The sequence below is a fragment of the Eptesicus fuscus genome, chromosome 2, assembly GCF_027574615.1.
Source record: "Eptesicus fuscus isolate TK198812 chromosome 2, DD_ASM_mEF_20220401, whole genome shotgun sequence".
NCBI lineage: Eukaryota > Metazoa > Chordata > Mammalia > Chiroptera > Vespertilionidae > Eptesicus > Eptesicus fuscus.
This window is the reverse complement of record NC_072474.1, coordinates 26,755,983-26,782,215: the sequence shown is the minus strand read 5'-3', so window position 1 is coordinate 26,782,215 and position 26,233 is coordinate 26,755,983. Positions and strand designations below refer to the sequence as shown.

General features: G+C 43.0%; 1 protein-coding gene across 2 annotated transcripts in view; it reads right to left on the bottom strand.

Moving 5' to 3' along the window:
* The window catches only part of FAM107B (family with sequence similarity 107 member B), a 244,943-nt gene that overhangs the window by 8,621 nt on the left and 210,089 nt on the right, over nt 1–26,233 (bottom strand). For both annotated transcript variants that reach the window (XM_054726105.1, XM_054726109.1), the window contains one exon: nt 1,634–1,817. In XM_054726105.1, the coding sequence (XP_054582080.1) occupies nt 1,634–1,817 (184 nt within the window). The remainder of the gene's footprint in view (nt 1–1,633; nt 1,818–26,233) is intronic.

Sequence of the window (26,233 nt, the reverse complement as noted above, 5' to 3'; positions counted from 1 at the left end):
TTCTGTGGCCTATTTAGGAAATTACAGAGTCCTATTTTGCTTTGCGCATGATGATAATGAATCCATTTTCTTCTTCTTCTTTTATGTGACAAACACCAGTAGAAGCTAAGCACTATCCGGAAAGGATCAAACTTGCATTCAATTTCTAAGCATTAACCCAGCAGCACCACGCTGGTGGGCACTGGGGCTGAAAGGGATTAAGCCACATTCCCACAACCTAGGGGGAGGATATGCTTACAGAGTTCCTAGGACAGGAGTTCTGCCCGAGGTACAGTCGGAAAAACTGATATAAAAATGATCCCTCGTTTCCTTTAAAATAATTTTTTTAAATTTTAAATTAGACCTTCCCTCTAAAACATGGCCAATGCTTAACTTGGTCTGCGTATCCTTCAGTTCGATGTGTGGATGTGTGATCTATATAGTCTTGCAATTCAGATCAACCGTTTCATTCTGAAGGTGTCAAAATACTTCTAATTGAAGCTTAACAGATCTTAAATAAAGAAGGTAACCTTGTGTCCTAGTAGATAAAATACCTTTGTACTTTCCACTCTCCTAGTCTCCTGACCCTGACTAACATCACTTTAAAAGCAGAGTTCTCCAACCCAACATCCAAAATTACTTATGACACAGGAGGAACTAACAAATGGTTTATAAAGAAAATGGAAGATAAATGTTTTTCTCCTCTCAACGACAATTAATAGTAATACAAATGACGATAGTGATAATTAAAATGTACTTAAAAACAAAGAAATAATAAACAAAATAGAGTGGTTTGGTGTTGTTTTCTTTTAATTGGTTTTAGAGAGAGAGGCAGGGAGAGGTGGGGGGAGACAGAGGGAGAGAACATCTGCAACCTGGGTAGATGCCCTGACCAGGAATTGAACCCATCACCTTTTGGTGTATGGGAGGATGATGCTCCAATCAACTAAGCCATCCTGGCCAGGGCAAGAAAGAGTGTTCTTATCTACAGTCAATCCTGAGGTGTTTCCAGAGCAGGGGTTGGGGAACATCCGGCTCACAGGCCGCATAAGATCCTTGAAATCATTTGGTCTGGCCCTGCCAAGGCACTAGGGGCGAGTTAATTAAATGTTTGACCATATATAGCAGGCTAATTTTTAAGTTGATAATTTTTGTATGGCCCACGAATGATGTTATAAATATCCAAATGGCCCTTGGCAGTAAAAAGGTTCCCCATACCTGTTCTAGAGACTTCAAGCTGCTACTCACAAATGCTGAAGCAGGCAATATTTACATCTGCCTCCCACACTTTCGCATACATAAGGGGAAAATACAAAGTTTTTACAAATCTAAGAAATAGACTTTAAAATATTTCTCTTTGACTTAGGACACTCCCTTTTATCTTTAGTCTAGACCCTTCCATCCAAATTTTAAAATCCGCATCCCTATGAAAAGGGGAGACAAGACTGCAGACTTCTGAATAACACTGGTGGTGGCAGCTGTGCCTGCTGCTGGCTTCACTTTTTGGAGGGACTTTCTAGCTCAATGATGCTAGAAGGTATAAGGAATCCTCAAATATAGTTAAGAAACAAAAAAGTCTTTGAAGCCTTTGTAAACATAATTAAAATTTAGTTACCTTACAAGTCCCCTGAACCTGCTCAAGAAACTATCTTACCTTTTCTGATTCATAAGAAGTTCTCTGTGAAGATCTTGATGGTTGCGGGATGTTTTGACAGGATTGACAAGTTTCTGAGGCCTAATTAGTTCAGGATTGTCATCTTCTATATAGTCTGGCTCAGCCATGATGTTTCTGGGAATGAGATATGAGTCCTTAAGGTCAGGATCCTCCAACGGGCTGTCTGAAACAGAAAGACAAGACTCATTGTGGTCTCTCCTGAGAAGACATCTCACACAAACGCAGTGGCCAGCGCCACTGTGCACAGTGCACATGCTGAACACGCTGAACACGCCACCCTCCTCGGTCCACTCTACTACTTCATTCAGAAATTCCCTGAAGCTCTGTGACTGCAACTGGGGCAGCAAAGGACAGGGAAGAATGTCCACAGTGTCCTGTGCTGTCAGTGACTAAAGCAAATAATCCTCTAACCTGGCTCTGGTTAGACCTTGAATTTCAGGACACACAGGACACTTCCCACCACCACATCTATAGACCAGCTCAACCCTACAGCCCAGGAAATCCAACACCGAGGAGACTGTGTGTGCGTGTACACATGGGGCAGGGTGACGGGAGGAGAGAACACAGGGTGTGCATCCACGGACTCTGGCATGGTGAGGGGCACTGGAAAGATGTGTACAAAAAACAACAAAAAAAGGTAAGGTTGCCATCTGCTACAGGCAGGAGTCTTGGTTTAAAAGTCATCAATGATGTTTTCCTGAATCTCTGAATGGTGTTAAGACACTGCTGTAACTCTAACGCATCCAATAAGAAATGCCGTGCTGCGTGGCAATCAACATAACCAGTGCTTTAGATACAGCGTGACCACATCTGATCCTAGCAGGAACCCCAAGAGCAGAGTTAGAACCTTCACTTCACAGACAACAAAATGGAGAAATAAAAACTAAGTAACTTGTCCATGCTAATACTGCCAGTAGTAAAGCTCGAATGAAAATGAATAAAAATGAATATTCTTTTATCTCAAAATCTACGTTCTCTCTACCAAATTATGAAGCTTAATATTTTTGTAGAAAAATATTGTGCTAATAAAGAGGATAAACATCCAAAGAATAAGTAATCTCTATGGAGATTTTATGTACAACTACATAATCAAGGCTCAAAATTACCAAGTGATAATACACATCTAAAAAAATACACCTAACATTCTGTAAACGCTACCTGCATTGATCTTTTAAATAAGAATGCCTTCAACCTTCACCAAATGGAGAATTACAAACCTCGCACATGCTGAGTCAGTGGTCCCATCACAGTCAGCCCGACTTTGGTATGCTGGCCCTCAGAAAAATGTGATCCTCGCGTGAAAATGAAATGCACCATACAGCCCTCTGTGCAGTCCCAACTGTCTTTAAAAGCTAACGGCAGTTTCATTCTAGTTAATCTTTAAACAAGAAGGCCTGCATGCTTCCATAAAAGGATCTGTCTGGCTGCTCTAAACCATGGATAATCTCCATGACCTCAAAGCAGAGCACTGCCTCCTACGGTCACTACTACAGAGGGGGAGGGGAAGCCCCGTGGACGTGTGGGGAACGAGCATATCAGACAGAGGAACACCCCGTGCAAAGGCCATAGGAAGGAGTGTGCCTGATAGCAATGAGGCACAGCAAAGAAGCCAGTTTGTAAGGACTGGCCTTCAGGCTGAGGGACAATGGGGAGACACTCATTCAGGGTTTGGAGCACAGAAGTGACAAGATCTGAGTCATGTTTTTAAAAGATCACTCTAGCTACTGAGTTCACAACAGACTGAAGCAAGCAAGGAAGGAATCAGGGAGGCAGCTATTATATTAATGCAGGTGAGAGATGGTTTAGGCCAGGGTGAGACTATAGTGCAGGTTAGAGGACAGACCGATCACACTGTATTTTGAAGGTAAAGCCTCTGGGATTTCCTGCAGGACTGGAGATGAAGGGTAAAAGACAAGAGGAATCAAGGATGACTGTGTTTTCTGGCCTGCGCAACTAGAAGGTGAGCATTGTGGAGGTAGGCAGGCTGTGAGCAGAGCAGACAGAAGATATGATCAGGAGTTCATCTGGGACTAATTGAGTTGGAGATGTCTGCTAGATATCTAAGTGGTGACGGTGAAAAGGCAAAGGCAGTTAGTACTCAAACCCTGGGTGGCTCCTTCCTGTCTTACTGACTTGACTCCAAGGTCCTCACTTTGCCTGTACCCCTCCTCTGTCCCTCCATTCCCACTATTCCCACAGGTAGAGGCAGCGCAAGATCGCCACTCCTAGTCTTTTCCGAAGGTCAGCACCAGGGTACGGACATGTCTTGAGCCTTGGAGCCACGAGATAGGTTGAGCTTTCAGTGTGCCAAAAAGGCTTCTGCCCTGCTGGTATGGCTCAGTGGGTTGGGCATTGTCCCGGTGCATCAAAAAGTCACCGGTTCGATTCCTGGTCAGGGCACATGCCTGGGTTGAGGGCTTGATCCTCAGTAGGGGGCATGCAGGAGGCAGCTGATCAATGTTTAGCTTTCACATTGATGTTTCTATCTCTCTCCCAGACTCTCTCTCTAAAAATCATTAAAATTATAAAAATAGGGGGGAAAGGCTTAGTTCTGAGTCTAAGGAACAAGTTCTAGCATGGGTTATTTTTGTGTGATTTCTCTTCAGATTTCGTGTTTGGTAAGTCCTGCTCCCACAGGACCAGTGTATAAGATGGGCTTCAGCCTGCCTCTGACTGGAGAGAGCAGTGGGTGGGGGCTGGAGGAGTTCTGCTGTAAAGGAAGGTGCAAACGTTTTCCTTGTTTTTAACTGTTTTGCCCTGCTTCACAACTGGAAAGGGGACATGGGAGCCCATGGGTCTGAGTCAAGTGCGTCAGCTTTAAGCCCGCCTGTGGACCAGGCTGCATCCTTATACCCCTCGTGCAGTAGACCACACTGGGATCCAGGAAAGGTCGTTTAGTAAGGAGGGGCTGAACTACTGGGAACAATCTCTGTCACTCTGTGTGCATACAGGAGCAGTGGTGGCTAAGGAAGGATCTAGGAGCTGGTTCTGGCCACTTCTCAGTGACTTTCCACACTAGAACCATGACCAACATATGGCAACAACCATCTTTATGACCTTGTTCAACTTCTTCCCTTTGCCAACCATGTTCCTCACGGCCATCAAGACTGGGAAATGCCATTCTGATCCTAAGGGCTTAAGGGTGGGCACACAACAGCTCCATCCCACAGATCCTATCCTCTGACGGAATGGAAACAAGCACTTCTGCTCCCTGTGTCTGCACACGTCTCTGCCTTCCTCACCCGGCTCCTTTGCAGCACTGCTCCCTCCAGCAGGGGTGCTGATCCTCTTCCTACCCATCCCTGGACTGCCACAAGCCAAATCTCACTCACCCCTTCAGATCCAGATAAATGTCAAATCTTCCACAAAGCCTTCCCTAATTTCCCGAATGCAACGAAACACTCTGACCTCTAAACATCTATGAAATTTTCTTTGTCCCCTTTTCCTATTATTCATTGATATCCATCTTATATTACAGAAATACATATATATTATCTCTTCACTGCGAAGACCACATCTCATTTATATTCGCATTCCTTTTTGACTGGGTCAATAAATATTAATAACTTAAATGAACAGAGTCACAGTTAACCACCAGTAGAGGGAGCCCGTGGCTTGTTGAGTCCACTGCAGCAAGTAAAGCACCGTGGAGTTGGGAGGACACGCCTGTTTCCTCACTGAGCATCCAGTAATAGGGAAGCCTGACAGAAAAGACGAGACAGAAATGTCTGGAAGTAAACGCGCATTGTAAGTGGTGGTTGTTCTTATTACTACAAGAAACATCCTTCCAGAAATAAACATGAAGACATTCTTTTCATATTCACTCCTCTAGTCAAGTAACTGATTCATAAAGTAATTTATTTTTAAAGTATCAAGTCAGTGAAGAAAAACTGGTGTCCACTCAGTGTGAGAGGAAGAAAACTGGCTTGGTATCTTGGACAAAGCTTAACAACTCCCCTGACCCTCAGTCCTCCCATATAGAAAAACGGGTGTGGTTGCAAGAACTGGTTGAAATGTGGATGTGAGTACTCTGTATAATCCCTGGCACATCTGGGAGAACGCAATCAATGGAAGTTACTATTAGCCAAACTATGTGACCAATGCCATATCATATTTTATTTAATAGTCTAGCAAAACCTGTACACAAAACTCCAACTTTCTAGGCCTGGGCTTTTTAAAAAACGTAAGAGTTCAACTACATGACCCACAGGCCTTCTCAATGGGTAAGCTTCAATAGTTCTAAGACCTAGTTGCTCTACACACGTTAAGAAATTTCTGGAAAGTGTAAAAAGGTCTATCACACCTTCAAAGTGCTACTCAGAGTTCTGAATGGTTCCAGCTAGACTGTAAGGGTGTATAGCAAGAAAACGGACAGGCCTGATGGTGAGGGTCTGTTCTGAGATGGAGGGGACCCACTCAAAGATTTTAAGTTGAATAAATAATAACACATAATTGCATTTTAGACAGACACTAAAAATATGCACTGAAAATGCTACCCGATAGAATTCTGCCTTTAAATTCTGTGAATCAACAAATGATATTACTAAACTCCACTCTCCCAGAGCCGTGGTCGGCAAACTGTGGCTCGAGAGCCACATGCGGCTCTTTGGCCCCTTGAGTGTGGCTCTTCCACAAAATACCATGGCCTGGGCGAGTCTATTTTGAAGAAGTGGCATTAGAAGAAGTTTAAGTTTAAAAAATTTGGCTCTCAAAAGAAAATTCAATCATTGTACTGTTGATATTTGGCTCTGTTGACTAGAGTTTACCGACCACTGTCCCAGAGGATAAGGAAATCCCATCCTTATAGATGGATTTGGATTCTTGCTCTTCTTCTTTCTCCTCCCCACCCCCCTTCCAGAAGTTCATTCTGGGCCCAGCTCTGTGCATATCCTGGGTATTTTGTGTGAACTGCTTTTCAGAGGTTAATAAACATTACCACAGAAAAATGTCACAACTGTGCAAATAAACATTTATTGCAGCTGGATTTTTCATCATACTTTTTTGGCTCCAGTTGTTTATTTGCATATTTCTACTTCAGAAAGGTAAATTTAAAAACCTCATCCAATGAGATTTAAATGTCAGAACTTACAGGTTATGTTAAATTTCATGATCACCTAAATGATTTGACTTTGGATGGTGGGCACACAACGCAATATATAGACCGTGTATCAAAGAAATGTAAACTTGAAAGCTATATGACCCTCTTGACTAATGTCACTCCAATACATTTAATTTTTAAAAACCTATTTGTGCCTATAAGTACTAACAGTTGAATGCTTTTTAAAACAATACATGAAACATAGTAATATATACATTTTTCAGGTGTACTATAACCCATCGAAGCTAAACAATTAAGCTTTTGAATTCCTACAGCTACTTCTGGAAAATTTAAAGTAATCCCAAGACATTCTTTAAAACACTTTATTTCCCAGGCTGTCTCTAAGGGATTCTAGCATTCCACTGACAATATCTGAAAGATCCAAGTCACTTTTGATTGCAGGCCAGCAAACTCTAGGCCTGGGCCAACCTGGATCCCCAGCCATTTGCTCTGCACCCAGGGTTCCCAGTAGGGAGGATGATGGTGAGGAGAAAAGAGAGAAAAGTGAGTTAAGGTGGTAATTTCTCCCCAAAAAAGCAAAGCCTTTTGCTGACAAACTCCTGACTTGCCTGACCCCAAGGTAAACCTACAATTCAGTTTCGGACCAGGAGACAGTGACGCCATCTAGCACCCACAGGCACTGGACAAGTGCCCACCGGGCGTTTGTGGCCACAAACCTAAACTAAGGCTCACAAATGACGCCCAACCAGAGCAAGCTATGCAAGTGCAGAAACCTGACTTTTCCCTCTGCCCAGCCCCACTACTGCTGGAACTCCAAACTCGCAGTCAATTGGCTACAAATATGCTGCTGTACAAATGTCAAACAGTGAAGCTCTTGGGAAAATATCAAACTTGTTTTCTCATCAGTTTTTTTATAAAATGTGTTTTTACATAAAAGGCACATATTTTATATTTAGAAAGTAGGAAACGAGACAAGAAACTTCAGGAAGACAGAACACATGCCAATAGCAAAGATAAGCTGGTCTGGGTGAGGTGAAACCAGTAGGTGGCGATGGCTCCACAAATAACTAGGTGTCCCTTTTCCGGACAGCCAGAGAGCAGTGAGGCCTCGCCCTGGACCCCAGCACTATGAGTAAAGGTACACACAGAAAGCATTAGAGAGATGCCCTGGAAGAAATCCATTGTGGAGTCATTGTGTGTCCGCCCTCGATGGTGTACACAGCTTCTCCCCATCACTGAATCCTCATGACAGCTCTATGAGATAGGGTTATTAGACAGCTTCAAGAACATGGGCTCCAAATCACACTGACAGAGTTTAAATTCCAGCTTCCTCACTTACTGTACATGTGCCTTTAGCAAGTTTCCTCACCAGTTGGAAAAAAAAAAAAGAAAAGAATGGCAGATGATTTCATAGGGTTGTTATGAAGGGCAAATAAAGAAATGCATACCAAATGCAGTGTTAGAAATAGTGACCCTTCAATGACTGTCACTGGCAATAAATAACAGCAAAACCAAGCGTTGAACTCGGGTCTGTCTGATTCCCAAAGAATGCTCTTTAGCATTCCACTCTCTGGTCTGAAATAATGAGAGGGAAGAATTGGGTTTCACTTTAACAGGATTATTTTCTCTATTTCTCCAAAAGATTGTAGAAGCTTTCTAACATCATAGCTTTATAACCCCAAACAGAAAACACCTTGTAGAAGAACACGTTGAAGTGAGGATAAACGTCAGGAAAGACATTTTAAGACATAACTATTAATATAAGTATGTTCATAGTGGGGCTGTTCACAGTTCCTCAGATATCTCTCTCCCCACAGAAGGGCCCGTAACAGCTCCCCTGACTCATCTCAACCTAAAAGCACTCTCGACTACTTGGACATAGGAGGGGCCATCATGACGCCCCTGGTTTGGCTCCTCATTCACTGCCCAGAACCAAAAGCAGTGAAGCCCCAGAAAGAGCCTCTAGCAAAACTTCTCACATTGGAAGGGGTCAGGACGCTCCCTCTCATCCCTCAGTCCCAAAGAAGAGCAAGTATGAATAAGACCCGGACCTCTCTTATCCATGAAACAAGCAAGCAAAATTCCATTTCGGAAATACACAGCATGATTCTAAAGGCTCTTCACCAGACATAGAAAATTTCATACAAGCCCTTCACCTAGAAGACAGCTGAGTCACATGTTGGACTCTTCTTCCCACCCAAGTGACAGTCAAAAAGCCTCTGATTCAGATCTGTCACCTCCAACCTGGCTCCACCTCGAAGGGCTCTCCTCTGGGAAAGAAGGCTGCACACATGTATTCTGGGGCTAACACTGGGTTGGCGTTAACTGACAACACAGCGAGAGCAGCGGGAACCCAAGAAACAGGACCAAGAAACCATGGCATTTGAAGCTGAATTCCAGTATGCTGAGACCGTATTTTGAGATAAGTGTGGTCATAAGAAGAATTTGAAACTGGAATGTTTAGAGCAAAGGAGAGAATCAGAAGACTCTGAGAGAGATGAGCTGTATGCCCAGTGGGGGAAAGGACTTGTCCAGAGCTGCAGCAGCAACAAAATGTGGAGGATGCAATAAAGGAAACGTAAAAGCCCCTGGCCCGCTATATTGATGAAGATCTGGATTGGATGCTGAGAGAACAAGAAAGAGAGGGAGCCCATGGCCCACTTTATCAAGAAGGAGAACAAGAAAGTGAGACCTTGCTACAGTGGCCCAGCAACTCCTCTCAACAGATTCCGCATCTGGCCTGGATATCGCTGAGATGGGTGGACAGATCCAATGGGCCTGAAGAGAAGTGCACTGCCAGACCTGCCAGCAAGAAGGAGGTGGAGGAAGGTGCCCACAAGTGGAGGGCTAAGGATATGTAACTGTTCTGAGGCTATGGGAGTGGCTCTGGGTTGTGGTAGTGGACATAGAGCAGCCTACAGACAGATATCCAGCTGTAACCGTCTATGCTAATAATCAGGGGCCACACAGCCCAGAAACTTATGAATGCTAATTTTGACCACTAGAAGTATTTGAGAAAAAGAGTATTTGAGACCTGATGTTTGGACTGAGGCACCTGTAACTTCTCAGGTGTGCCTACACTGGCGGTTGTTGCTGGCTTTCAAAAGAAACACTGATTTCTCAGTGTCCCAGGGATTCCTGGTCAGGATCAGGGCACATGCCCCATTGCGGGCTCAATTGACTGGACTTTTCAGTGAGCCAAAGCAGCCCCTCCTCGGCTCATTTATTTCCTATAACACTTCTAAAGAACCAAGGCAGCCCAGCGTAGGCTCTCTCCTATTGCTTCTTCTGTCATAAGCCCTTCTTTATTTTGCTGTCCTCAGTTTTAATAAATGTACTCTCAAAATAACTCATATTGTGAAATCTTTCCTGCACAAAGACAAGAACCCACACACTATAGGCCAACCATAGGCAGACCCACTATGGGCCTGGTCTCTTTCCAATAGTATGTCCACAGGGCTGTGATCTGTGAGGCAGCCAGTGACAAAAAGCCACCATTGGATCATTAAAAAAATCATGACAGAAAACAAATTCTGTGCAACAAACATTCACAGCCTAAGCAGTATGTGCTATTCAAATAACAGTCCACATTCAGGGGTTTTCCTCAGGCTCCCAGGGCTCCTGGCTTCTTAGGGTTCACTCCCGTCAGTCTCTCTCTGGAATTTGAGGCCACTGTCAATCTCCTCGAGTTAAAAGTCAGCCCTTGGACAACCCCCCATCTGTCTGCTCAAGCATCCTCCTCCCTCTTCATCTGTTGTTATTAACAGTTCTCCAGGAACAGGTCCCTGGCCTACACTCTTCCCTCTGTTTTGCCTTTGGAAGTCCCACATGCTCTAGGTGATTCTACAGTGTGTGTGTGAGGTTTACCTCTCCATGAGTCTACCCATGACCACTCCTCAAGAGCCATCTCCTGCTCACCTAGACAACAGCTCTGAGTAGATCTGAGTACAATTTTACTTGATCTCTCTCCCTACCATGAATCTGACACTTATCATGAGTCAAATTTTCATGTTGTCTCCCTTCAAGGGTGTCCCTTCAAAAGGGAAGAGACCTCGGACTGACTGAAATCACTCCCCATGGCTCTAGCACATGCCTCATACATAAGCCATACAGTAGCCACACGGTGACTAGTTGATGCAGAACTGATAGAAAGCTGGGGCCACAGACTCCTTGTGCCTTTGGATAAAATCCATGGGGGTCAGCACATATCTGGCTTTACTCCCTATTGCGTTCCCAGTGCCACGTTTGTGTCACACCGTGGGCACTCTACAAAACTGTACTGAGTGAAGGGGGCAAACATTGAAGGATTAGAGCATCCAAATGAAGTAACTCATTCCATGAAGCCTTTCCTGATTCCTCTTGAGGTTTCCTTTCTTCCTATCCCCACAGGACACTAATACTTCTCTTAGGATACTTCCATCTGCTTCCATTAAAACTATACATTTTTACTGAAAGCAGTCACATTTTAGTGCAAAAAAGTAAAATTTAAAAGCTATCAAGATTACAGCATAAAATTTCCAAAAGCCTCCCAATATTTAAACCAAAAAAGGGGGGATAGTAGAAGAATATCATGTAAGGAAAAATATCCTGTAAATAAATTACATCTAGAAAATTTTTACTTTAGAAAATTAACTTTCATTTGTAATGCTAACAGCAAGTCACCCAGGTAAAACATACATGGTGTCAAAACAAGCCAAAGGAAAATCATTTGGGCAAAAAAATGAAAAAGGATCGCAAGTCAAATTTATAGAAAATATTCCTTTATTAACTTTTGGTCAAGAATATGTTTGTATATTTTCAGAAAACAACTCTGAGACATGTGGATTCCTGCAACAGAGAGGAATTGACAGGAGTGCTCCAGCCATGAAGTCAGAAGAGAAACAGTCCAGAGATGGAAGACGCTGACGATGCCTTGCCATACTAGCAGTCAGCAGATATGCGTCACTGCAGATTGCCCAGGACCAAACCAGAGAGGGTCGGACCTGCAATACCACCATTTGTCCACCATCCAGAACTGAAATATCATTGCTGACATGTACACATAAACAACTGTTGGACATAGAAACCGGGACTCAAAAGAACTGTTGGCCCAGAAAGAAACTCACTATAGACTGATTCATTTGCCTCTCAGCATAACTATTATTGCTTGTCTCATTTTCGGTTCCTATAAGTGTATTCCTAGTATCACATGAGCTCACTCATCTAGGGGAAAAGATGAACAACATAGACTGAAGGACAAGAACAGCATTGATCAGACTGTCAGACCTCAGAGGGAAGGTAGGGGAGGGTGGGGACAAGGGAGATAGATCAACCAAAGGACTTGTGTGCTTGCATATGAGCCTAACCAGTGATCACGGACAACAGGGGGAGGGGGGCATGCGTGTGGGGGTGTTTGGGAAGGGAACGGGAGGAGGGGGTTGATGGCAAATATGTGATACCTTAATCAATAAAGTAATTGAAGAAAAAAAAAAAACTAGAAATTTTTGCCCTAGCTGGTTTGACTCAGTGGATAGAGTGTTAGCCTGCGAACTGAAGGGTCCCAGGTTTTATTCTGGTCAAGGGCACATGCCTGGGTTGCGGGCTCAATCCCCAGTAGGGGGCATGCAGGAGGCAGTCGATCAACGACTCTCTCATCATTGATGTTTCTATTGCTCTCTCCCTCCCTCTCCCTTCCTCTCTGAAATCAATAAAGATATCTATACTAATAATAGAGGAATATGCAAATTACCCAGGACACCATCACATCACGATGCTCAGCAGGTGGCATGCACAGCAGGAGCGGGTGGGCGGGGACTGCTATCACCAGGAGGGCCCCTGCGCAGCCCGGCCCAGAGGCCGCTCCCAGCGGAGGCATGTGCAGGACCGCTGCATGGCCCAGCCTGGGGGCAGCCCCTGGGGAGGCACGTGCAGGCCCACCATGCAACCCAGCTCAGGGGCAGCCCCGGCGGAGGCGCATGGAGGCCTGCCCAGCACTAATGTGAGGCTGCCTGCCTGTGTCCCTGCCCAGTACTGATGTGATGCTGCAGGGGGGGGGGGGGGCGGGGCTTGGCAGGTGTGTGGCCAGTAGGGTTTGGGTCTTGCCCAGTGGGGGTGGGGCCGGCCGGGTCTAGGTCTCAAGTGATTTCTCGGTGTGCACAGGTGTGCGGGGACTTGACTCTGGGTCCCGCAGCATGCCCCAGACTCCGACAGGAGGGAGATTTTCATACACATTTTACTAATTTTCTTTCATCTCTGACACTTCTATTATAGAGAAATAGCAATATTAAAATATTTCCTCTAATTCCCTTCTAATGTGCACAAATTTCGTGCACCGGGCCACTAGTATTAAAAAAAAAACACCAAAAACTAGAAGTTTTGTTACCCATTACATTAAACTCACAAAGGGAAGGCCTGACTTTTACTCATTTCTTATCCCCAGAAACATCTCTGTGTGTCTTCCAAATATTGCTCGACTAAATCTGACCAGCTGATACTCAGGTCAAGAGAAGAGTTCAGATTTACAGAAGGGGCCAAAAACTGGGGCCAGGAGGAGAGTGGGTGGAGGTCAACTCATGCTTTGAACAAACTGTCCTCATTTGATCTTGAAGGAGCTCAGAATGAGTTAGACAAACAACTGCCTGCTTCTCTTGATAACAGATCAGAACAGGGAACCCAACCAAATGCCCATTTTTCTAAACCATCTGATTACGCTCCCTCTTAATAGGATGACCCAATAAAACCCTCCATAAAAGTCCATAACATTAACTGCTATGTATGAGCAATGAGTCTTTTGCCACAGAAAGATAACTCAGATTGTTGTCTGATGGGAAATAAATGAGTACACAAGCTTGCATAAATATTCCCAGGAAGTAATTAGCACTTCATTAATATGCAGCTCATCAATCAGGACAAATCTCTAAGCAATTGAAATACACCAAATCCATAATACATATGAGTTTTATAAAGTTAATAAGTTGCTTTCTCTTCATTCTCTTACATTAAGAAAATCTGTATCTCCTCTCAGACTACTCATAGATAAATTTTGCTATTTCCTTTCTGAAGATTTTGTACAAGTAACAGGTTTCTTCAATAATTGATCACCTTAAACTCAATGGCCTTAAAATTGCCTTTTACTGAATGAAATACATTTACCAAATAACATTTGATAGATGACCATTAAGTGATTCAGGCATTCTCTGTCTCCTGCATAAAGCAGCTTGATGAGGTCTGAAGTTCAAGGACCCTTAATTTTACCAGTGAAGAGTGTGTGGTCTAACAGCATCACCAGTGGTAGAAGGCAGTTTGTGCTCAGAGTAGCTGTTGCTTTTTAAAAGAAATACTGATCACGTGTTTGTTTTTTTTACTAAAAGGAAACGAAAAAAAAAAAAACCAAACACATTTTTTTAAGTTGCACTAGAAAACGAAAGTTTATAAAATCCAGAAAATATGGGACTGGCACAAGAAGAGAGCTACCCTATGTGCAAGGTTCCTTTGAAGTTTGGGGACCATGCAAGAGCATGTAGATCTAAAGAGAGGTGCAGTGAAGTTCCTATGACTCAGGGTTAGTGCAGGTTTGACTACAAATCAATTCAGTGTCCCCAGGATGAACAATAGGACCACAGTCACCCCTGCTATCGGCTTTACTACTTATCCTTCAACCACTTCAATTCTCAAAAGCTCAGCTCTTCCAGAACAAGGAAAGGAAAACCAGCCAATTCTGTTGCAAGATTGACTATCTGACTTTAAAAACATATAAGGTGAAGTTTAATTGAAAATAATGAATTATTTACTCCCTTATCTGTAAAAAGAGGAGGCTGGGCCAGATGACCCTTGAGATCCCTACTAGTTCTAACATTCTGGTAATAGAGAAGAATCCGGTTTACCTGTTGTCTCCGCTATAGCGGCTGAGGAGTCGAGGGCTTCAGAGAGACCATTAGGGCCAGACAGACCTGGGAAGGGCACGCCTCTTACATTCCATACATACCTTACCTCGGCTGCCACTGCCACTCACCCTGTTCCCATGAATCACAGACTTCTCCACTTGACATCTATGCTGAGTAGGTTTCTCCTAGTTATGCTCCCCAGGCGCAGCCACCCTCATTCCAAGTCCTTTTAGAAGAATCTCAACTGCTAGGCTCCGTCCACACAGGATGGAGCACGGACTAGACTTTATTAAAACCAAACTCCAATCCAGGCGGTTCCTAGATATCACAGTCACGAAGCACACATATACCATAGCTGATAAATAAAAATGAAGCACCATTTATTCTTCTTTGCATAAAATCACCTATATTAAGTATGTATTACACCATAATTAATTCAAATCTGAATCCTAAGCTTACTCTGCACTCAAGACACAAGGAAGTCCCTATTGCTCTTCACTTATTCTCTCTTCATTTATCTTTGTCTTCTCTAAAAATCCACACTTTTCTTTCCTACTTGCACCAAATCCCAAATACGTAAGAGTTTTATAAGGTTAATAAGTTGTTTTCTCTTCATCTTACATTTAGAAAATCAGTGTCTCCTCTCACAGACTACTCATAGAAAGATAAATTTTTGCTATTTCCTTTCTGAAGAACTTGTTGGTAGTATGTGAAAAAAGGCGTTAACGTGTACACACCCTTGATTCTGGTAATTCCACTTCTAGGAATTTACTCCGAGGAGATAATCAGAAATATACACAAAATATATGTATAAGTATATTTTATCTATGATAGTGAGAAAAATAAAGGAAACCAATGACTATCTAATAATGTAATACAATGCAGCCTAAAATTTATATTAAAATAAATAAGGAAAGATGAAATATTCACAATGTATCAAATGGGAGAAAATATCAGTTCCAAACAGTATGCCCTTTGTTTTCTACTATGTGCATTTGTGTGCACAGAAGGTACTCAAAGTGCAGTCCAAGGACCAGCTTCTAATTATCAGCACCAGCAAGGAACCCATTAAATGCAAATGCCGAATCACTGGGGGTGGGCCCACCAATCTGTGCTTTCGTGTTTACTAAGTGCTACACAAGCTTTCAGGCAGATACTAAAATTCACCCCATTGTACAGATGGGAAAACTAAGGCCTAGAGAAGCTAGGTAACTCAGCTAAGGCTACAAAGAAGCATCATATGGAGTCTACACTCTTAACCACTGCTCTAGTGTGTCTCTAGGTTAACTCATATAGGATTTGGAAGTGTGATCTGTGCTCTTTCCCCTAAATTGATAGTATGTTGCATCCACCTATTGTTTTGTTTTCTTCATGGGGCTTTAGCACTGCTGTTACAGTTATTGACTGGGGGTGGGGATGATTGACACTACCACTGGTATCACCACTGACAGACCTCTCGGTGAATACCTGCTTCACATTTTTGAAGGCTATAAAAACACTAGTGGCCCAGTGCACAAAATTCGTGCACATTAAAAGGGGATTAATTAGAGGAGATATTTTAATATTGCTATTTGCCCTTTCTCTATAATAGAAGTGTCAGAGATGAAAGAAAATTAGTAAAATGTATATGAAAATCTCCCTCCTGTCAGAGTCTGGGGCACACCGCGGGACCCAGAGTAGAGTCCCTGCCTCCCTTGCAGCGCCTCAAAATCATGCGAGACCCAGACCCAGCCGGCCCCACCTCCATTGGGCGAGATCCAGACCTGGCCAGACCCACCCCTTCAAGCCCCGCCAGGTGGGGAGCACAGCCTGAGGTCCCCTGTCAAGCCCTGCTGGGCGGGGGCCATGGCCTGAGGTCCCCTGGCCTGGCGCCGGGGCAGGGCAGAGGGCGTGGCCTGAGGTCCCCTGTCAAGCCCCACCAGGCAGAGTGCACAGCCTCAGGTCCCCTGCCCCAGCCCAGTGCCACACAGCTTCAGGTCCCTGCTGATTGCTTGTTAAGGCTCATTACGGAAACTCAACCTCCTCTGTGGGCACAGCCATTTTATGTTACGGAAACCCTGCCTCCGCTGTGGGCACTGCCATATTTGTGATGGTGTGATGGTCAATTTGCATATACCCTCTTTATTAGATAGGATGTTTAGACTTATGTGAACATTAAATACTGGCCCACAGCCATGGCCAGTATGGGTTAGTGGTTAGAGCATTGGCCCATGGACCGAAGAGTCACAGGTTTGATTCCTGATCAAGGGCATATACCTTGGTTGCAGGTTCAACCCCTGACCCAGTGGGGGCACAGTGGGCGGCAACCAATCTATGTGTCTCTCTCACATCAATGTTTCTCTCTCTCTCCTACCCCCCCCCCCCCCCCTTCCTTTCCACTCTCTCTAAAAATCAATGGAAAAAATACCCTCACTTCTTGGGTGAGGATTAAAAAAAATCAGTAAAAATAAAAATAAATACATAAATACTGGCCCACATTAGCAGAAACCTTAACGCCCACCAGTGACAGACAGCATGGAGAGCATGATACCTACTAAATATTGAAGGCCTCTCTGTTGCCAGCTAAAGTGAAGCTGCCAAGTGGCAATCCCATAAACACTCACTACAAACCATTTGGCCCACCACCTTTGAAATTATGCAACTTTTGATCAATTTCTTTTGGGGGAAGAGTCCTAAATTATTTCAAAATTTATATGTAACAATATTTCATGTTTTATATTATGCTATTTTATGTTCACAAAATTCAAATTTGCTAACAAATGCTACCAGACTTTATTCCCAAACTGCAAATTCCTGAATAAAGAGGCCTCCCTTAGCACTTTTATTATATGTTATTTTCTAAGGCGGAAACACCTCAGTCATTCATTTCAGGAAACGACAAAGGAGATGGACTGGGAAGATGGTTGATTTAGGCCGAGTCACCCCTGAGAGGAAGGAAACTACAAAGACTAGAAAAAAATTCCATCTGGGCTAGCTTTCAAAGCCCTCAAACGTGCCTGTCTTCAGAGCTGAATAATAATTCCATAAAAATTATGACCTGGCCCAACTAAGCAACCAAATAAATATTTTCAAAAGAGGAGACTATCTTCAAAAGGATTTAATGACAGAAAATTTGGAAGAAACACAGAGAAATGACAGACAGTTTGGAAAATTGTCAACTTCCTCAAATTACAGATGAGGAAACTGAGGCCATTATTACAGATGGCCTGGCTAAGTTCACAGAGAAAGTAGCAAAGCCTGGACTACAACCAGTATCTAACTCTGGTCCACACTTCACTATATCATACTGCCCCTCTCACCTCTGACTCCTATATTAAATTTTCTACATTGATTTTTCTATATTTTCTACTGACTTGTGGATTGGTGTTTTTGGCATTATCACTAACACCAACCTTAACATTATCTCTTGATAAATAACTAGATGGCATCTTTGAAGATGATAATATGTTTAAATTATAAGTATATTTTAATAACACCACCACATTTCTGTTTCTGTAGCCTACCAAATTCCAAAAGAGTACAAAGTCATTGTGATGATTAAAAAAGAAAAAAAAAAAAAAGCTCTTAAGGTTGGAAAAACTACTCATTTGCCTTTTTTTTTAACCTGAAATATTAACATTGAGCACCTACAATGTTAAAAAAACAGTGACTCCTTACTAGTAGACACAGTAACTTCAGACATTCTCTTCAGACTGTCCATTTACACCTCATTCTTCTTTTATTAAAACCTATTCTTCCTCAAGCATCAGCATTCAGGGTATCCTATCCTATATAACAAAAGGCTAATATGCAAATTGACCGAACGGCGGAACGACTGGTTGCTATAACGTGCACTGACCTCCCGGGAGTAGACACTCAGTGCAGGAGCTGCCCCCTGGTGGTCAGTGCACTCACACAGGGGGAGGCTCCGCTCAGGCAAAAGCCGGGCTCACAACTGGCAAGCACAGCGGCGGTGACGGGAGCCTCTCCTGCCTTCACGGCAGCGCTAAGGATGTCCTACTGCCAGCTTAGCCCCACTCTGTCAGTCAGACATCCCCCGAAGGCTCCTGGACTGCAGGCTGGGCTGAGGGGACCTCCCCCCCCACCAAATGCACAAATTTCATGCACTGGGCCTCTAGTAATTGAATAATACACTACTGAAAAAGCAAAGATCACCTCTACTGACAACCGGAAAAGACAAGCCTGATTACTGACAACCAACCCCAGTACTGCCATGAAAACGTAAAGAATGCTCAGAATGAACCCACACTACCATTACAAAAATAACTACACATCCCCCTTCTCTCACTAACAAATGTAATTGCTAATTCTTTACTAAGTGACCAATCTAACCCCAAATTTATCTCCTGCCACCTAGATAAAAATTAAGTCACTTGATCACTGAATTGTGCCTGCTTCCTGAGCAAAAATCCTAACCAGGTCTGGCCCCATTTCCCTAACCCCACCTTCAAATTGCCCAGCAAAAGCACCAACACAATTAAAAATCCCAGCATTCTCCTGGTCTCCATCCACCGACTGCAGCTAAATGAACCAAACTTCAGTATGAGTACACGTGTGGTCCCAGGGGTTGCTGGCTGATGGGATTTAACACTTTTGTTGCAGTAATGTGTGGGAGAGTAGAAAGAACCTCAAATAAAAGGCCCACAAACATATATTCAAACTTATCACTTCCCTGGGTCTGTTTTCCTTACTGCTAAAATGAGAGCCAGTAATTCTATCATCTTAGAATTTTTCATCTCAAATCTGCTATTTCTAAAATTCCAGCCATATTATGGGTCAAACAGATTTTTTTCCTATGGAAGGACATGCTCTGTCCTCACTCAACTTCCTATTTCACTGTTAGAGTTTGTCTGGAGAATTTAATTTCTCACAAAGAGAGACTTTCATGCCAGAAACAATGGTTAGGTTTTTCTAAATGGTTAAAATGCTTTATAATTGTAAGAATATAAATTGACTGGTATTTGATTTCTGCTTCCACAATTAAAATGGGGCATATTTCCATCTGGGTCTTCAGAGGATTATCTGGCTCTAACTAAACCCCAGAGAATAGCTTCTTACATAGCCCAGCTACTTTTAATTAAAGTCTGTTTTCCATCTTACCTCTCTTCAGGTTACCTCATGGGCATTCTATGACCAGTGAAGAGTTAGTCTTGTTATGGAGGACAACAAAAGCAAAGTAGGAATATTAAACCAATAGCTGTCAGTAAGACCAGAAGCAAGAGTGGCCATTTGTGTACATAGACCATCACCATGGGCCTCCAAGTGACCATCACTTGGACCCTAAAGATCTAGAGAGGAGTGAGATGTGGTCCCCGATGTCCAGAGCTCAAGCAAAGCTAGTGAAGACAAGCAAACACGATACATACAGCATGGTGTGTACATCTAGAGGGTGGGAAGTCTAGGGAGGTATCAGACATCAGGTCTTCCTAAGACTGTACCTCCTTCCACCTCCAAAAGGAGGAAGGCTTTCCCTTGGAGACCATATCAGTGATGATGCTCTAGGACACATGTAAGTACAGACTGAAAGTCACTGAAGCCACAGGGGCTCATTTTTATCTTGAAACACAGAATCTGGCATCATTTTAGATGTCGGTGGTGACATCAGGAGCCTAGGCTCTTTTCCCCTTCCTCTTCTGCCTCAGCAGCCCTGCGCACCTCCAAGAGGAAAGGCAGACTGGGAAGGCCTCCCCTCAGCAGCCTCTCTCTTTATCTTGGAGGGAAGTCACTCCCAGAAGCCTTTGGGGAACTTCTCACATCTCATTGGCCAGAACTGTGTCCTACAAAGGAAGCTGCGAAATGGAAATATGGCAATTCAACAGTGAAAAGGGAATAGCATGGCTGTAAGGTAGACAATCAACTCTGCCACATACACAGACTATTATGGGCTGGATTGAGGGTGACTAACATAACTGGTTGTGATAAGCAGACAGTCTCAAGGAGCTGGGCGGTGCCTTGCTTTTGTTTTTCTGTGACTGGGAGACAGCCTGTGGGAGACGCCCCGCCCCCAAATTCATACATTGAAGCCCTACCTACCAATATGACTGTACTTGGAGGTGACTAGGGTTAGATGAGGTCATAAGGCTGGGGTTCCATGATGAAAATACTGTCCTTTTACACGAAATCTCGCTCTCTGTCTGTCTCTCTCTGACCTGGGAGGACACAATGAGAAGGCTGCCATCTACAAGTCAGGAAGCGAGTCCTTACCAGGAACTAAATCAGCCAGCACCTTGATATTGGACTTCCCAGCCTCCAAAATGATGAGAAACAAATGTCCACTGGTTAAGCCATCCAGGCTATAGTAGTTTGTTATGGCAGCCTAACAGGCTAAGACACATACTCAATTCAATTGTCTTCAAAAGCACTTTGACCTCCTGATGGGGCTCATTGGGCCCCTGTGAGTGAAGTCACTGAGCTACTCTGGACCTCAGCTCCAAAGCAAAAAGGGAAAGTATAGCAATGATAATTTCTCAGAAGTGTTTAGTCCTCACAGCATCTGTAATGAAAGCTTCAATAAGCAACAAAGACAGGAGACTTTTAATGGAAACCCTTTTAGCCTTAGCTTTTCCATCTCCACAAAACCTCCCTTTTAAACTAAGGGGATTTGGGCAAAGTTCAAATGTAAACAAATTTGTAGTGGGTGTGGGCCCCGGAAGAGGGAGTAAACTAGACTGACTCTTAACTTTCTCTGCTTGAACTCTGCACATTAATTCAACTCCCTCTGGAGATTTGTCATTCTAAGATGTCAGGCCTTTGCATTTTCCCACAGGCTGTCTCCCAGTCACAGAAAAACAAAAGCAAGGCACCGCCCAGCTCCTTGAGACTGTCTGCTTATCACAACCAGTTATGTTAGTCACCCTCAATCCAGAAACTGGATTTGACTACCCCATGGTGCTACACCAAAGTCTTGACTACCTGTAAGTACAGTAATAGGTAGAAGAAAATGAGAAGGGGGGGGGGGGGGGGGAGGAATGACAGTTGGCAAACAAGGAACATAGCAAAATGAATGCTTAAGAACAAGTAGCCCGCATAAGTGAGTGGATATCATCAGGTGCCACGATGTCTGAAAAGTGGGATAGCCTTTTTCCTAACTGAAATGGCAAGGAGGCTCACTGTTTAAAAAAATACTCAAGACTTCCAAAATTCATATACTTCTGGAGTAAATAGAGGCTTGAGAGAAATAATCACTAATTTTAGTGATAAGAAATAGATACCTCAGTCAGAATCCAGATCCTTTAGAAGTTGAGTGATTTCATTCACATTCATTCAAACAGGATGCTTTCAAGGACAATTTATGACTATTGCAATACTTACTATAAATGGAGTTTATGATTACTGTCTCATATTTACTTTATAGCTTCCATCTTTAAGTAAATTCTCTCTCTTAAAATAAAGCCTTAACAATCCCTCCTTCCTCCCCACGTGCAAGTATGTAGAACTCAAACCACCTACCCACTGTTGTCTACAGACCCAATGTCCTTGGCCACCAAGGATTATTAGACTTTTGCCCCAAATAGCAACATATCCTCCATCAGGCTACTCACTCTGGAATCTCAATCAAACCTGTTACTACTTAATAATAATACTATAGTCAGATAATATTTTCTCCTAGTCTTCACACATCATCAAGCTACTTAAATCCTATAGCAGAAATACTGATTAAGTAAAAACATAGGATGGGCTGGTAACTAGTAAATGCTCTGCCCGACACCAGTTCCACATGAAATGGAGAACTCTGCTTCTCTCTCCCTGAAGTTACCCCAGCTTTAAACATTTTCATTTCTTCTGTTGCAAGAGGTTCCATTACTCAAGAACTCAGCTTACAGAATTTTCCCATCAGCTCTCACTTCTATCATAGCTCTTTTAAAAAATCTTAAGCCCTAGCTGATTTGGCTCAGTGGATAGAGCGTCAGCCTGCGGACTGAAGGGTCCCGGGTTGATTCCCGTCAAGAGCACATGCCCGGGTTGCGGACTCGATCCCCAGTAGGGGGCGTGCAGGAGGCAGCCGATCAATGAGTCTCTCTCATCATTGATGTTACTATCTCTCCCTCTCCCTTCCTCTCTGAAATCAATAAAAATATATATTAAAAAAAAATCTCAGGACTTCATTTTAACCGTATCTGTTTTAAAATCCACACAAATTAGTTAATGGTTCATTTAATTTTAAAAGGGCAAAAACAAATGACATATCAACACATTCCTAATGAAAACTTGTCTTTTACTTATAAAGGACCTCATTAATTGGTTCCAGAAGGACAATTATAAAATAACTAGAGGTCCAGTGCATGAAATTCATGCACAGGGGTGGGGGAGGTGTCCCCAGCCTGCACCCTCTCCAATCCAGTGGGATTGGGCCGAAACCGGCAGTCAGACATCCCTCTCACAATCGGGGACCACTGGCTCCTAACTGCTCACCTGTCTGCCAGCCTGATCACCCCTAACCACCTCTGCCTGCCAGCCTGATCACCCCTAACTGTGCTCCCCCCACCGCTGGCCTGGTCACCCCCAACTGCTCCCCTCCCCTAGCCGGCCTGGTTGCCCCTTAGTGCCCCCCACTGCCGGTCTGGTTGCCCCCAACTGCCCCCCTCTGCCGGCCTGGTCGCCTCCTACTGCCCCCCCTGCCAGCCTGGTTGCCCCCAACTGCCCCCCCTGCTGCCTGGTTGCCCCTCACTGCCCACCTCTGCTGGCCTGGTCACCCCTCACTGCCCCCTTCTGCTGCCTGGTCGCCTCACTGTCCCCCTGCCAGCCTAGTTGCCCCACGCAGCCTGCTGTTCAGTTGTTACTATGAGGGCGTCATGACCAATTTGCATATTACCCTTTTATTCGTATAGATTCCCTAACAAGAAACTACAGATGTATCAGGATAGCTAACTACTTCCCTTATGCCTTAAAAACAAAACAAAAAACCCTAATCTCAAAAGCTTAATTAAGATAGGATAGTATTCAAAGTAAAATGTAGCCAAAGGGCATGAAAAATGAGAATTTTTTAAAGGTTGTTAAGGCAATTCAGAGTTCAAAGAACAAAATCTGAAAATAAATTTTCTACGCTTTAGTCTGTAATCCTACAAATATCAAACTGAATAAGAGTCCAAGTATTTTGGAGTACAATTTATCTAAGATTTTTAAAATTCAGTTCATAATACAAAATCTATAACCACAATGGTACGTTTAACACGTTAATTAGAAAGGACACTAACAACTTTATTTTCCTAATTTCATCTATGAATCTTCAGAGCTGAAGTCATAACCCTTTTTTTCCATTTATAAACTACATTAGCTCTGGAAAATATTCTGTTACCATCTTTAAATTTAATGATATCTGCTGGCAATATACAAAAACCAATGCTAAAGATTCAGTTATAAGCACTTTCCTTTCTGCAGAGACTTGCTCTAAAGTGGATAAACTTTCTGAAATACCTCAGATCAATGGGTTTCAAGTTTTGCTGTCTGTAATCCTCTTTGCACACAGTGAACCAATTCACACCTGCACGAAAATTACCTGAAATAAAATTTTCCAGAAGCAATACATAGCCCTTACTATATGCTGTACACCCTGACATTTTCATCGTTTCGCTTTTTTTATAAAGCTTGTAGTGACCCATTAAATTGATTTCATGACCCTCTAATGGATGCAGCTTGAAAAATCCCGCCCTAATTCATTTATTTAAACTTACCACATAATTTGGCAGCACTCCGAATACTAGAGAAGGCACCTGAAAACTCCCAACACATATGCAAATTGAATGAGTTGCTGTATGTCAATTGTCATCATCCCTTCCAAATGGGAAACACTTAAAAACTATGATCTTAAAAAAGTTTTATTTGGGCTTATAGTAATGATACTTAAGTCGCCATCTTTGCTTCTGCATAATCTTTGAACCATCCTTACTGCAATCCTTAAAGAATGATCTCAAACAAAACAACAAGAAAGCCCACTGCATGGGAGAACATATTTGCCAATGATATTTCTGATAAGGGTTTAATCTCCAAAATTTACAGAGAACTCATACAACTTAACAAAAGGAAGATAAACGATCCAATCAAAAAATGGGCAAAAGATCTAAATAGACACTTTTTGAAAAAGGACATACAGAAGGCCCAGAGACATATGAAAACATGCTCAAAGTCACTAATCATCCAAGAGATGCAAATCAAAACAACAATGAGATATCATCTCACACCTGTCAAAATGGCTATCACCTGCAAATCAACAAACAACAAGTGCTGGAGAGGATGCAGAGAAAAAGGAACCCTCTTGTACTGCTGGTGGGAATGCAGACTGGTACAGCCACTGTGGAAGACAGTATGGAGTTTCCTCATAAAGTTAAAAATGGAACTCCCATTTGACCTAGTAATCCCACTTCTAGGACTATATCCCAAGAAATCAGAAACACCAATCAGAGAGGATATATGGACCCCTATGTTCATAGCAGCACAATTTACAATAGCTAAGATTTGGAAACAGCCTAAGTGCCCATCAGCAGATGAGTTGATTAGAAAATTGTGGTACATCTATACAATGGAATACTATGCTGCTGTAAAAAAGAAAGAACATTTGCAACAGCATGGATGGACCTGGAGAGCATTATGCTAAGTGAAATAAGCCAGTTGGAGAAAGATAAATATCACATGATCTCACCCATATGTGGAATATAATGATCAACATAAACTGATGAACAAGAATAGATCCAGAGACAAATGGTGGGGGTGGGGGGGTGGTTAGAGAGCAACCAAAGGACTTGTATTCATGCATATTAGCATAACCAATGGACACAGACACTGGGGCAGTGGGGGCTTGCCCGGGGTGGGAATGGCTGGGGGGGGGGGGGGCGCGGAGTGTCAATTGGGGAAAAAGGAGACATATGTAAAACTTTAGACAAAAAAAAAAGAAGAATGACCTCAGATCCTTCTGGCCATGTGTGAATGAGGAAAGGAATATTAATTAAAGAGTAGAGAATTATAGTTGTTCTTAGGTAAGCCTTTTTTCCTTGCTATGATGGAACATGAGAAATAGAGATGACCCAGAAAGTATTTCCTCTCCTTATTAAAATATTTTTAAAAGCAGTTTCAATAGCTTCTCTATTATAAGTAAAATTATATAATACATCAATATTTACAATTAACTTTAATGGCATTTGACTTTTTTAAAAAAAGTTACAGTGTAACTCATGTTTCTTAATATCAAAACAAAAATTCTGATTTCATATTTTTTAAAAAGCAGAACAAAATTCTACAAACAGTAAGAGAAAGTTCTGCAGTCTGGAGGTACCTGGACCCAAATAGTACAAGGCCATTTATCCTCACCACAGAGGAAACAGTAAGAAAGCAAAGAACTGCTCTATTTTCCTCCTCGGATAAAAAAGATAGGGCAACAGTGATGGCAGAACAGAATAGAAGAAAGAGCCTCGGTTTTAGAGTCAGAAAAACTCAAACCCAGCTCTGTCACATACTGGCTGTATGTCCTTAGTTCAATAAAAACACTCAAGATAATTACTCAATAAATATTAGCTGTGGGCTGGGCACAGTCCTAAATGCCCACATCTGTGACCTCACTGAATTTTTCACAACACTCTACGGTAAGTTCTGAGGGCCAGAGAGGCTAAGAACTCGCCCAGATTCATACAATTAGTCATGGGAAGGCCAGAATTCAAACACAGGCCA